General features: G+C 42.9%; 1 protein-coding gene across 2 annotated transcripts in view; it reads left to right on the plus strand.

Annotated features, from left to right (window-relative positions):
• Positions 1-15,403, plus strand: part of BMPER (BMP binding endothelial regulator) — a 263,513-nt gene that overhangs the window by 145,856 nt on the left and 102,254 nt on the right. For both annotated transcript variants that reach the window (XM_044293999.1, XM_044293998.1), the window contains exons 9-10: positions 6,786-6,926; positions 10,541-10,645. In XM_044293999.1, coding sequence (XP_044149934.1) covers positions 6,786-6,926; positions 10,541-10,645 — 246 coding nt within the window. The remainder of the gene's footprint in view (positions 1-6,785; positions 6,927-10,540; positions 10,646-15,403) is intronic.

The following is a 15,403-nucleotide window of genomic DNA, read 5'->3' on the forward strand; positions in this document are numbered from 1 at the left end:
TGCAGACTTCTAAACCTTCAGATTCCGTGGTCAATTGTAAAGCGCACACTTCTGGGTATGCCGGGAGACGGAGTATGAATGCGGCATCCCCTGTCCATCTGTGTGACAGGAGGATGCTGCATATTAGTTTCTTGGAGCCTCTGCCTCTGGCAGGGCTCCACAGGAACATAGTAAAATTCTCATTGATGTCAATGCTGATGATTGCTTATTACAGTTCCCTATGGGAACTATAAAAAATGGTATAAAAATTCTAATCACACTCTTTCACCAAAATGTAAATAAAAATATGTACACAATAAATAAAAAAATCTCCATAGTATTAAAATCCCATATGGCAAAATGGAAAAATGGTCAATTTGCTGTTTTTTGGTAATTTCACCTCCCACAAAAAATAAATAAAAAGTTGTACACACACCTAAAATGGTATCATTAAAATGTACAGATCTCCCCGCAAAACATGAGCTCTCACACAGCTCCATACACATAACTACAAAAAAGGGTCATAATATGGCAATGAAAAGAAAATATTTTTTTCAGTTTTTATTTTTTTCTGTATTAAAACGCAAGAAAAACTATATTCAGGTAAAACTCGAAAAATTTGAATATTGTGCAAAAGTCCACTTATTTCAGTAATGCAAATTAAAAGGAATTGCATTCATGCGGCTTAAAATTTGAATTTTGTGAAAAGGTTCAATATTCTAGGCTCAAAGTGTCACACTCTAGTCAGCTAAGTAATCCATACCCCCTGAGCAAAGGGGACCTCAAAATTGTGACTTTGGGATTTCAGAAGCGATAAGCCATAATCATCCAAATTATAACAAATAAAGGCCTGAAATATCTCGCTTTGCATGTAATGAGTCTATCTCTTTTAGTTGCATTACTGAAATAAATGAACTTTGCACGATATTAACATTTTTCGAGTTTCACCTGTATATATGGTATCACCGTAATCATACAGACCTGGAGAATAAAAGTGCATCACAAAAAACATCACAAAAAACATCACAAAAAACAAGCCCTCATACAGCTATGTGAATGAAAAAATAAGAAAGTTATGGCTTTGTGAGGCCTGGGAGTAAAAAACGAAAGTGAAAAATCGAACATTTCCTAGTAATTAAATGAAAGTTAATGAAAGTTGTGCTGTCATTGGTTACTTTGATCCACAAGGCATTTTTCTGCTACACTGTCTCGATAAGTCAGGGCTATGAGTTTAGTAGTTTTTATTTTTATTTTTTATTCAAATCATCACTGTTATGGAGTCCGGGTAATTTTTGGTTATCAACGAGTTATAAATAATGAATAAATAATAATCAAATAAAAGTATGGAACTTTGTGAAGGTGCGTTTGAATAGAGGCTGAGCTCCATATGGTATTCTCTCAATATCCTTCTCACCGAAGGGATAGAGCAGACCAATGCAGGAAATGATCTTGTGAGAACAGCCATCAGCTGGAGCTTTCAGCAGCTTGTGCGCCTAGTCAAATATCAAACTACAGGAATAAAATCATTTCATCCCCAGCAGGCTTGTGTCATTGTTTCACCCAAATTATGACTTATGAATGAAGGCCTTTTTTTCAGTTTACTTGAAGCAGAAGTAACAGATTATCCTATTAAATTCTGTAGTTTATTCTCATTGCTAGTTAGCTAGTATAATTTATACAGGATATGAGTAAGATTTACTCTTGAGGGAACAAGAAAGCTGTGCACTTGTATGAAGCCACGGTAGGAAAGTGGGTTGCCTTTGACAGGGTGGTAAGAATAAGCTGAATTGGGGGAGATTTATTATGACTGTCTTAAATTTAGACAGCTTAAAACTAGACCAGGCAAGTAGAGGAGGTGTACAAGGTTCGGGTTATCTAAGAATTCCATTATGGTTTCCGCTACCACAGACCATAAGTTATGGTCCGTCGTAGCGGAATCCATAACAAAATTCTTAGATAACCTGAACCCAAACCTTGAATGCCAAACTTAAAAACATAAGTTTGCTCAACACTAGTGCAATCTATTATGGTGGTGCATGCATCTTGATAAACATATTAAAGGCCTTTCTTTTCCTTATGCTACCTTTACACCAATATTTTGTGCCAAAATTTCACAATTTGTGTACGACCAACACGGTACGGTTGTGATCCAGTCGGGTTGCGCCCCTGCTGCAGTCAAGAACCATGTGGCCAATTAGCAGCTGGCTTTCATTTAACTAATGAAGACCACAATGTATAGTCGCTCTTCATTGTTAACTTCAATGCTGCGCTGTTGTTAACCCTTTCACGACCGCAATCTGTATATATACGTGATAGCTGCACATACCCCGTGCAGCTACCACGTATATAAACGTTCTGGCAGCTCTTTAATCCAAGCGCTGCAAAACGCTTGGATTAAAGCTTCTGCCCCTGCCCTGTATGCTGTCACGGACAGCATACAGTGCAGTAATGCCGGCAAGGGACCAATCGGAGTGGCCCCTTGCCGGCAATCGATCCGATTGGTTAGTCTGTGCAGACTAACCAATCGGATCGCGGCAGTGAAAAAATGCCGGTTTCAGGCTCTGATCTGCGCTCTGCAGATCAGAGCCTGAAAGCCGATAGTGTTCCTCATGCCCCCCGATCCTCCAACCCTTTGGTGCCCCTCTGTGGTCCCCCCCTACCCCGATCTGTGCCTCGCTGATCTGTTCCCAGCCGGCGCTCATGTCCTTCCTCCTGCCCTGATTGGCATGCGGTCCGCCCCCTCCCCGCCCCCTGCATTAATTTTCTGGCCGCCCCTCCTGCCCCAGCCTCCCTCAATATTGTCCCTACCCCCCGATTCCCCATTCTGTGTGTGTGATGGCGGCGGCTCCATTCCTGAGCCGCCGCCATCAGCAGAGTGTCAGCTCTATGCTGACACTCTCCTGTAACCCGATAGATGCTGCGGTTGCGGCATCCATCGGGTTAACAGAGGGAGGGGGCTCCCTCTCTCCACCATCGGGGCTGCAGCGCTGTGATCGCAGCGCCCGATGGTTGCCATGGCAACCGGACGCTTTGCAAAAGCGTCCGGTTGCCATGGCAAAGGCGTCCAGTGCTGCCACCTACAGGCAGTCTGGAAGTATTATACTTTGCAATGCAAGAGCATTGCAAAGTATAGTACAACTATCAGCCCCACTGGATCTTCAAGATCCAAGAGGGAACTGATAAAAAAAAAGTGAAAATAATAAAAGTAAAAATAAATCAATAAATAAATAAAAATGTAAATAAAAAAAAGACTGCCTTTTCCTATAAAAAAATGAAAAAATAAAATAAAATACACATATTAGGTGTCACCGCGTCCGTAACGACCGTCTCTATAAATATATCACGTGATGGACCCCGTCCGATAAACACCATAAAAATAAAATAAAAAAAACAGTGCCAAAAAAGCTATTTTTGTCACCTTACATCACAAAAAGTGCAACAGCAAGCGATCAAAAAGGCTTATGACCCCCAAAATAGTACCAATCAAACCGTCACTTCGTCCCGCAAAAAATGATACCCTATTTAAGACAATCGCCCAAAAAATAAAAAAGCTATGGCTCTCAGACTATAGAGACACTAAAACATAATTTTTTTTGGTTTCAGAAATACTATTATTGTGTAAAACTTAAATAAATAAGAAAGTATACATATTAGGTATTGCCACGTCCGTAACGATCTTCTCTATAAAACTATCACATGACCTAACTCCTCAGATGAACTCTGTAAAAATAAATAAATGAAAACTGTTCCAAAACAGCCAATTTTTGGGTCACCTTGCCCTATAAAGTGTAATAATGAATGATCAAAAAATCCTATGTACCCAAAAATGGTACCAATAAAAACCTCAACACTTTCTGCAAAAAACGAGCCCCTGCACAAGACGATCGGCAGAAAAATAAAAAACATATGGCGTTCAGAAAACCAATCCAGCACAATCTGCCTTCCAAAAACCGTATGGCATTCCTTTCCTTCTTCGCCCTGCCGTGTGCCCGTACAGCAGTTTACGACCACATGTGGGGTGTTTCTGTAAACCGCGGAATCAGGGTAATAAATATTGAGTTTTGTTTGGCTGTTAACCCTCAATGTGTTAAAGAAAAAAAATATATAAAATGGAAAATCTGCCAAAAAAGTGAAATTTTTAAATTTCATCTCCATTTTCCCTTAATTCTTGTGGAACGCCTAAAGGGTTAACAAAGTTTGTAAAATCAGTTTTGAGTAACTTGAGGGGTGTAGTTTCTACAATGGGGTCATTTATGGGGGTTTCCACTATGTAAGCCCCACAAAGTGACTTCAGACCTGAACTGGTCCTTAAAAAGTGGGTTTTGGAAATTTTCTTAAAAATTGTAAGAATTGCTTCTAAACTTCTAAGTCTTCTAACGCCCTAAAAAAATAAAATGACATTTCCAAAATGATGCCAACATAAAGTAGACATATGGGGAATGTTAAGTAATAAATATTTTATTAGGTATCACTTTCTGTTTTAGACGCAGAGAAATTGAAATTTGGAAAATTGAGAATTTTTCCTAATTTTTGGTAAATTTGGGATTTTTTCATAAATAAAGGTGAAATATATTGACTCAAATATATGACTATCATGAAGTACAATGTGTCACGAGAAAACAATCTCAGAATGGCGTGGATAAGTAAAAGTGTTCCAAAGCTATTACCACATAAAGTGACGCATGTCAGATTTGAAAATTTTGACCTGGACACTGGGGCATCAATGACCCTTGGTCATGAAAGGGTTAACAATGATGCCCGACTAAACAGTGTGGTCTTCATTAGTTAAATGAAAGGAAACTGTGGGCTAATTGGCTGTGCGGTTCTTGACTGCAGCATGGCCTCAACAAAACTGGATTACGACCACGATCATGTACCCTAAGGTGCATTTTATGTCACCCTACTTTTCTAGTGAGGCACAAAAATTGTGTCAAGCACATAATAAATCTGATTTAAAGGGCCCTATACATGGGCTGAGAATCGCACAGATTATCTCTAATGAGCGCTCATGGTAACGGGTGGTGTAAATGTACCGACCATTACCCGATGAATGAGCATAACGCTTGTTCATCGGGTAATCTGATCGTTTGTGCGCACACAGAAATGATTGTTTACCGGCAGCAGATGGTGCTGTGTAAACACAATCTGCTGGTGGCAAACAACAAGTCAGTATTGGAAAGAGTGATGGCATTAGAGATCGCCCCTCCCCATACTGTGGAGGAGATCTCTGCATGTAAATACAGCGGTCTCCTACACTAGCGATCTGCATGTATGCCAGTTTTTCTTAATGCAAATTAAGCTAAAATTCTGACTCGTCTAACTTTGTAAACCTCCCCACTGTCTCCACATGAGGTTCTTTGACTATGCATTTACACCAACAGATTATCTGACCAATTTTGTCCAATCAGACCAATAGTTGATGTGTATAACATAAAATCTGTGTGTGTAATATGCCATCTGACCAATAATTGGTCACAAAAGATAATCTGTTGGTGTAAATGCATAGTGATGCATAGACTATGCATTATTAACAGGATTTTCTGGGATCAAAAAGGTATTTTTCCCCCCAGAAACAGCACAACTCTTGTTCATAGACTATGTCTGGTATAACAGCTCCACCCTATTTAATAGCATATATTGATCTGCAATACCAAACGTAGCTCATGTATAAGGCAGCACTATTTTTGCTTTAAAAGGAGTATCTCTTTTCTAATCCAGGACAGCCAGGACAAAGGAATCACAGGTTATTTATGAAGTCATTATATTTGCCCTCACTGCTTTTTGCAGCATGTATATCACTATTGTTTTTAGATTAAGGGGGTTATCTAGGAAAAAATATCGATGACCTGTCTTCTTAGGTTATCCATATGAGATTGGCAGGGGTCTGACACTCAGGACCCCTGCCAATCAGCTGTAACATCACCAGACATCGGTCATGTGGCCTAGTTGCAGCTCAGCCCCATTCAAATCAACAGGGCTGGGCTGCAATACCAAGCACTGGCACTATAAGGTCTTTAAATTTTAATAGTTGCAATAAAGGCCTTAAATATCTATTTTACTCAGAAAAATATAGTTGCGTTGTTTATGTGATTTCATATTTTTACTATGCTTTCTGACAAGATGTTGCTTTAGGGAGTGCAGAAGTTGCTGATGCACTAAGGGTACTTTCAGACTTGCGGCAGGACGGATCCGGCAGGCTGTTCTCCCTGTCGGATCCGTCCTTCCGCCGTATCGCCGGACCGCCGATCCATCCCCATTGACTATAATGGGGACGGGGGCGGAGCTCCGGAGCAGCACGGCGTCTTTCGCCGTGCTGCGCCGGAGCTCCGTCCCCATTATAGTCAATGGGGACGGAGCGGCGATACGGCGAAACAGCGGAAGGACGGATCCGACAGGGAGACCAGCCTGCCGGATCTGTCCTGCCGCAAGTGTGAAACTAGCCTAAGTGTTCTCTCTACTGCATAGGTCGGGTGTTCATGCAGTTTTTTTTTGGCTGTGGTATAAAACCACAACAAAGACTGCATCATAAAAACCATGTGTGATTGTATCGCGATTGCCATGGCTTTGCAATGCAGCAATTGCCCATGCAGTTTTTACAGGTGAAACATGTTATATAACAGCATTTCACCCGTAAAAACCATGTGGGAAATTACTGCATCACAAAACTTGGTGGTGGTGGGGGATGAGGAAGCTTCTATAGATTTTGCATCAGAGCCTAGGCATCTCATGTTACACATTTACTTTTAATTGATTGATTATTTTCAAAATTATAAATTTTTATTCTTTCTTTTCTTTTTTTTGCTTAGGATTCCACTGTAATCTGTAAGAAAAAGTGTTCACCTGCAGGAACATGTAACAATGGACCGGAAGATTGCTGTGAAGAGTGTGTCTCCTATGTGCCTGCTGAAGAAGTCAAAGTCTGCAAGTCAGGAAACAAGATATTCAGGGTAAAAGATTCTTATTTTAATCGATTCTTTCTGTGCAACTAAACTATTTACTTTACTTACTGTTGTGGTTGTGGATGTACATCCATTGTGCCAACCACCAGAAGTGCTCAGCTGCTGACCAGAAACATCAATATGAGGCACCAGGGGATCAATACTCATAGTCTAGATATAGGCTTAGGTCAGGGCAGGCAGCAAGAGTCAGAGTCCAGGAATCCAGCATCAGTAGGTAGACAAGAACAAACAGGTTATAGCTTGGGTTCAGGCTGCCAGCGTAAAGCTTACTCATACTAACACAACATGGTAACATATTAAAGGGGTTGTCCAGCCATTAATATTGATGACCTATCATCAGGATAGGTCATCAATATCTGATCAGCTGATTGAAGAGGAGGCAGTGCTCCATGCGAGCGACACTTCATCTTCATTACACTGCACCATGTCAGTGTAATACAGGCACCCACTGCATTCAAGTGAATACTTGCAATTACACTACGTTACCACTCCACAGGAGAAGAGATGTAATGTAATGACCAGGAAGTGGCGCTGAAATGGTGCACTGCCTCCTTGTCAAACAGCTGATTGGTAGGAGTGCAAAAGGTTATCAATATTAATGGCTGGACAACCTCTTTAATGCTGGAAAAAGACATCCATCTATCCAGTTCAGCCATTATTATACAAATTTGATCCAGAGGAAGGTTTAAACCCCCATGAGGTATAAGCCACTTTTCCTCATCTTAGGTATTTAAAGGAATATTCGAGTTATGTAAAATGATCCCCTATTCCCAGGATAATTGCTTAGCACAATTAATCACAGTACCTTAAGAGTTAAATGTCCATGATCGGAGTTGTCTCCAATTACAGACACTACCAGGAGGTGTCTGCTATGTAACACAGCAGTCACCTGCCAGCTATGATGCCTGCTCAGCAAACAAAATATGGCAGCACACTGTTATACATACAAATGATAGAACTAGGGATTAGGGATTATTCTGGATTAAAGTGGTACAATACCTACATGAAAAATGGAAGCTCTTAGCTCAAACGTGTGTCAGGCCCATCTACCAATGTCAAGGTGGCCTCTGCAGATGGGTACTAACAGAACTGCTTCTCCTGCACCTAACTTAAACCTACAATGTTTAGGGCAGTGTAGGAACCAGCTATATGTATACCATACTCAGAAGCCCTGGGCAGATAGACGGGGAGTGCTTTATCTAAAGGAGGCAGCTAACCTCCAAACACACTGCAAGAAAATTTAGACCAGCACATCCAAAGTCACAGGTGCACATCCATAAAGCTAAAATACAAACAGCAAACACAATATGGCAGCACACTGTTATACATGCAAACAACATTTTCTTGCTGTATGGTGCCTGCTCAGTACTTGATCAGGCTCCATCTTTGAAGACCCAATAAGTGCCATGAATACAGTTGCAAGAAAAACTATGTGCACCCTTTGGAATGATATGGATTTCTGCGCAAATTGGTCAAAAATGTGATCTAATCATCTAAGTCACAGCAATAGACAATCACAGTCTGCTTAAACTAATAACACACAAAGAATTAAATGTTACCATGTTTTTATTGAACACACCATGTAAACATTCACAGTGCAGGTGGAAAAAGTATGCGAACCCTTGGATTTAATAACTGGTTGAACCTCCTTTGGCAGCAATAACTTAAACCAAATGTTTCCTGTAGTTGCAGATCAGACGTGCTCAACGGTCAGGAGTAATTCTTGACCATTCCTCTTTACAGAACTGTTTCAGTTCAGCAATATTCTTGGGACACTTTCTTGAGATCATGCCACAGCATCTCAATCGGGTTGAGGTCAGGACTCTGACTGGGCCACTCCAGAAGGCGTATTTTCTTCTGTTTAAGCTATTCTGTGGTTGATTATCTTCAAAGCTTTGGGTTGTTGTCCTGTTGCAACACCCATCTTCTGTTGCGCTTCAGCTGGTGAACAGATGGCCTTAAGTTCTCCTGCAAAATGTCTTGATAAACTTGGGAATTCATTTTTCCTTCGATGATAGCAATCTGTCCAGGCCCTGACGCAGCAAAGCAGCCAAAACCATGATGCCCCCACCACCATACTTCACACTTGGGATAAGGTGTTGTGTGTTTCCTCCAAACAACTCAACTTTGGTTTCATCTGTCCACAGAATATTTTTCAGTAGTTCCATACTGCTGTGGAACATCCAGGTGCTCTTGTGCAAACTGTAAACGTGCAGCAATGTTTTTTTTGGAGAGCAGTGGCTTCCTCTGTGGTATCCTCCCATGAAATCCATTCTTGTATAGTGTTTTACATATCGTAGGTTCTGTAACAGGGATGTTAGCATATGCCAGAGACTTTTGTAAGTCTTTAGCTGACACTCTAGGATTCTTCTTCACCTCATTGAGCAGTCTGCACTGGGCTCTTGCAGTCATCTTTACAGGATGGCCAATCCTAGGGAGAGTAGCAGCAGTGCTGAACTTTCTCCATTTTTTTGACAATTTATCTTACCATGGACTGATAAACAGCAAGGCTTTTGGAGATACTTTTATAACCCTTTCCAGCTTTATGCAAGTCAACAATTCTTAATCGTAGGTCTTCTGAGAGCTCTTTTGTGCGAGGCATCATTCACATCAGGCAATGCTTCTTGTGAAAAGAAAACCTAGAACTGGTGTGTGATTTTTATAGGGCAGGGCAGCTGTAAACAACACCTCCAATCTCATCTCATTGATTGGACTCCAGTTAGCTGACACCTCACTCCAATTAGCTCTTGGAGATGTCATTAGTCTAGGGGTTCACATACTTTTTCCACCTGCACTGTGAATGTTTACATGATGTGTTCAATAAAAACATAGTAACATTTAATTATTTGTGTGTTATTAGTTTAAGCAGACTGTGATTGTCTATTGCTGTGACCTAGATGAACATCAGATCACATTTTATGACCAATTTGTGCAGAAATCCATATCAATCCAAACTGTTCACATATTTTTTCTTGCAACTGTATATAGCAGATGTCAGGATGGGGTTAAGTACCAAGTCTTCCTAAATATATATTACCAGTTATAATATTTCAATTACTGAAAAAGTAAATTAGCTTCTTTATTGTGCATATCAATTATGAAATTAATTTGATATAGTATAGAATAAAAATGTACATATCATACATACATATCTTATTTTATATTTGTACTGTATAAGCATTAATATTTGTAATAAAAACTATTCTAACCCAAGTAACAGCATCATTTAAAAAAATGTATCTAATATTATTTGCAGGCATGTCAAACCATAAGTAGACTATAATTACCGTTTCATGATCATAGGCCATGGTTTCTATAAAATACAAAGGAGCAGGAGAGTAATTACTCATATCCTGTATAAATTACTCTAGAAAATTTGCAATGAGAATACATCACATACTTTAATAGGATAATCTGTTACTTCTGCTTGAAGGAAACCTTCAAAAAGCCCTTATTCATTATTCATAATTTAGGTTATACAATAATACAAGCCCAATGGGGATGAAATGACTTTTTTGCCTGTAGTTTGATACATGACTGGGATCTCATGCTGTTGAAAGCCCCAGCTGATGGCTACACTTTTTGGCTTTTTTTTTGTGCAGGATGGAGAGATGTGGTCCTCTGTCAACTGCACCATCTGTTCTTGTGTGAAAGGCAAGACAGAGTGTCGTAAGAAGCAATGCATTCCAGTCAACAGCTGTCCCCAAGTAAGTATTATAGTGTATTTTTTTATTAGACCATGTTAAAATCTCATTGAGATGAATGTAATTGTGATATGCTCTAAATTAGGTTGTTTACTTTTCAGTCTACAAGTCTTTAGGCCTTGCAGGTCCTGTAGTCTGAGTTGGACTGCTGCAACAGAGTACTCCTCTTGTGGGCCCACGTTATGACTAGAGATGAGCAAATTTCTCAAAAATTCGATTTGGCCGGTTTGCTGAATTTTTCGAAAAAATTTGGTTCAATCTGAACTTATTTGTGGCGAATCACGTTAAAAAACGGCTATTTCCTGGCTGCAGAGAGCCTTTATAGTGGTGTAAAACACTGTGCCTTGCAATAACACGCATAGGGAGTCTGCTGTGGTACACCACACCACCTGCTGGTTCAGGTCCTGCTCCAGGTCTAGCTGCTGCTGCTGCTGGTGAGTAGTTTCTTCACTAGGCGGGTGAAGAAAGCTGCTCATCAGCGACTCTAGACTCAAGTTGCTGCTGATGGAGCTGGAACTGCTCTTACCCCCGCACCCTGCCACAGCAGCCATTGCAGAGGAACGTGAGCTCAGAGGGCCCCCCGGTCAGACCTACTAGAGGATGTACGATGGTGCAGATAGGCAGCGGCCAACTGACTACCTAGGGTGTCTTTATAGTAGTTCAGTTTGTTCTCCCTCTCAGCGGGGGTAAAAAAGAGTCCTCATTTTGTACCGGTAGCGAGGGTCCAGCAAGGTGGAGAGCCAGAAGTCATCCCTCTGCCGAATTGTGACAATTCGACTGTCAATACGCAAGCAAGTGACATGCATTGGGCCATCTGTGCAAGTGACTTGAAGGGACTCCCTGCCTCCATCTCCACTGCATACTGCCACGGTGTGTCTGGGTCCTCTGTCTCGTTTTGCTCATCGCCCTGTAGCTCCTCTGCCTGCTCCTGCTCCTCCTCTCCTGTCACCTGTGTAGAAAAACTACCCATTTCGCTACACATTGCTTGTGCTCCAATGTCCTCCTCCTCCTCCTCCAGTTCAGCCCCCACAGGGCTCACGTGGCCGTGAGATCTAGGCGCCACGTCTCCAGTCCCCTGACCAGCCATATTTACCAGCATCTGTTCCAGGACATGAAGCAGTGTAATGACATTGTTCATCCTGTAGTCCTGGCTACTGACAAGTAACGTGGCCTCCTCAAAGGGCCTGGAAAGTTTCCTGGCCATTTTTAGGATGTCTTGCAGATGGGTGGAAGACTTCAGGAACTGCTTTATAACCAGATTGAACACGTGTGTCATGCAGGGCACATGGGTCAGCCCTCCTTGATGCAGTGCAGACACCATGTTCTTGTCGGTCACCATGGTTCCAATTTTGAGTTGTCGCAAAGAAAGCCAGGATTCAATTTCTTGATGAAGGACACGGAGCAGTTCCTCCCCTGTGTGACTCCGTTCTCCCAGGCAAACGAGGTGCAGAACAGCATGACACCGCCGTGCCCTGCACATGTGGTATGCTGGAGGGGCACTGTGAATTGTCCCTGCAGTGGAGGCTGAGGACACGGTGGTGGATGAGAAGGCAGAGGCAGACATTTTTGCAGGACCAACGGCTTGAGAACGTGGAGGCAGAAGCTGCATCACAAGGCCAAGTTGGCAGACACCGACAGGCTTAGGGACTGGCCCACCTTCTGTTCTACCTACGTGTGCAGGGTTGGTACTGCCTTTTTGGCAAAGAAATGGGACTCTCCACCTTGGCTCGGCACAAGTTATCTGAAAGGTGCAGAGTCCACCACTTGGAAAGTGAGAGACTGCAGCACCAGCAACTTGGCCAGGAGAACATTTAGCTTCTGCACCGTTTGATGATTGCGCGCATACTGTTGTCTTTTGGCAATCAATTCGGTGATCGATTGTTGATGAAATGACTGACGAGGAGGAGGAGCAGGAGCATCAGGACCAGCAGATGATGGGAAGGACAGACAGCTCCCTTTGTCTGAGGAGGTGGAGCCTTAACTGCCTGAAAAGGGTGCGTGCCACTGGGTGATGCAGTGGTTGCTGCGGCAGGCTGGACCACCACATCGGAGCAACGTTTCTCCCAGGCTACTTTATGGTGACGCTGCACATGTTGACGCAGGGTCGTTGTGCCAACATTGGCACCCTGGCCATGCTTCACCTTCTGCCCACAGATTCTACTAATGGTCATGTTCACCTCCTCCTCCGACGGCTTAACAATAAACTGCCACACCGCCGAGTAGATGATTTTACCCCCAACACTCCACACTGCCTGACTGCTACCGCCGCTGTTTCCGTGATCCCCTGCACCACTACTTCCCTGGCAGGTAGGCTCCTGCGAAGCGGGTGGTCTACCCCGGACACATTTAGCTCCCGACCTTCCACTGCTGCCACCCTGCTGATTCCCAGCCACACTAGTGACTTGCTGGCTCCGCCACTGCCTCACGGGCAAGCTGCCACCCTCTTCTCCCGAAGATGATAAAGCCCCTAATTCACCCGGCTCCTAAATGCGAGCAGCTACATCATCATCATCGAGTACTGTCTGCATGTCACTGATGTCCTCCTCAATGGTCTTTGACCGCTCACAACACCAGCTCCCACGCCACTCTCCTCATCACTACTTGCCCGCCTACCAGAGAAAGTGGCAGATGTCTCCTCAGCATCTTGGCTGGCCAGTAGCTGCTGACTCTAGTAGCTCGTCCTTGCTGTATAGTGGAGCTGAGCCCACAACATATAATATTTCTCTCTCTGGCTGAGGGAGCAGAAAAGGACAGAGGCAGGTTGAGGACAGGTGAGGGCACAGGGCCTGCTCCCTGGCCATGCCATCTAAGGCTTGTCAGAAAAAAATGGAAAAGAGATCCGCTCACCACTGTCCCCTCAGGGTAGGTGCTCTAATCTGAAATTGAGACACCCCTCAAAGCTAAGTCTGGTTAATATTTAAATATGGGATTGGCACTCATATATGGAAAAAGGACACTATTTAATATGGTAGGTAAAATGAAAATCAACCTGTGACATATACAATCTCAAAAAAAATCCAATCTCGATAAAAATACAATGAAAATGAATACAATAGTAAATCAGAACACAATATGCATAATGTCGATGTTATAAAATTAATAAAAAAAATCGGAAGTAACGCAGGAACCGATGGCACTTGTTCATCTCTCCTGCAACTTCTGGTATGGACCTATATTGGTCCTAGATGTTAATTATAAGCTGATATGTTGGAGAGACAACGGTGCCGTCTGTCTCTGCTTTTTTGAATGATGCTCCTCCTAATGGGTTAAACTTCATACAATCCTCCCATACAATATTCCTATGTTTTATAATAAAAAATCTAAACTGGTTGGTTTCATGAGTCTATGTGTGGGAATAATATCCTGTGTCAACGGAATTCAGAGATAGATGAGCACTCCGCACCTATGGTAATCTTTGTAGAATGTATTTACTTTTATTGTGATGACTGTGCACAGTTTCAGACAGTTTCTCTGATGTTGTAATTAAGTTGTCGGCAAGGTAAATCTTTGGTGGTTGGGTGATGGTGTTCACTGTCGTTCACCTCACCTCCTCATAACAGGATATTATGCCTCATATTATTTTCCCCACAAGTGTGGTCTTACCTCCGCCTGCGCTGCTGTTTACTGGGACTTATTAGTTAATCTCTCTCTCCGCTTTGTTTGCCGGCGTCCCGGCTGCTGCGTTTTTGCCGCCCCTCGTGTTTCTCACCGCTGCTCTTCGCGTAATAGTCCTATGTGAGGTGAGCGGCTCTTTCTTTCCGAGCACTGGCGGTATGACGTATTGAGGTCTTTTTGATACAAGATGAGGAAATCCTTCTGCTTGTTAAAGTGCACTTTATTCCATGTAGAATTCGGGGTATCTATCCAGGACTTATGCCAAACGTGTTTCGGGGAGACGCTTTCCCCTTCCTCAGATTGTATATGTCACAGGTTGATTTTCATCTAAGGCTTGTGTCTGACGAACCCATCGACTCCTGGCTGGGGGCGTCTGATTTTGCTTGGCACAAAGTGAATGACAAAATCAACCATTCAAGAACTGCTGGGTTGCTGGTCAAAACAAGACGTCTAGATGACACCGTGAGCTCAGGCCTCTCGCTACGACTCCTGATGCCACGCCCCCTTACTCTGCTGCGACCTGTGCCTGCGCCAGAAACATTTAGGCCTCTGCCACTCCCCTGTGCAGGGCCTGGCACTTCTCTATCTGACATACTGTTAGATCAAATAAATAAAAAAAAAAGGAAATATGTTTAACCAAAAGGTGTGCTTTTAGTTGGTTTTGAACTAATGGTGGTCTGTGGATGACACTATTATGCGGGATCTGTGGATGGCACTGTTATGGGGTCATCTGTGGATGACGCACTGTTATGGGGATCTGTGGGTGACGCACTGTTATGGGGGCATCTGTGGATGACGCTGTTATGGGGATATCTGTGGATGACACTGTTATTGGGATATCTGTGGATGACACTGTTATGGAGGGATCTGGGGATCTGTGGATGACACCGCTGTGGGGTGATCTGTGGATGACACTATTATGGGGGGGATCTGTGGATGACACATATATAGCATCTTATTCTATATATGTGTCATCCACAGAACCCCCCATAACAGTGTCCCTGTGTAAATAGTGACCCCCAATACAGGGGTGGAGGCCGGAAACTGCTGTTGGAATCGCGGCGGGGCCTGGTGCAGTCACTGTACTCCATTATACTGGGCCCCGCTCACAGCAGTCTGTATATGTAAAGTGTAGTCATGTGAGCT

This window comes from Bufo gargarizans, chromosome 5 (assembly GCF_014858855.1).
Source record: "Bufo gargarizans isolate SCDJY-AF-19 chromosome 5, ASM1485885v1, whole genome shotgun sequence".
In the NCBI taxonomy this organism is placed as follows: domain Eukaryota; kingdom Metazoa; phylum Chordata; class Amphibia; order Anura; family Bufonidae; genus Bufo; species Bufo gargarizans.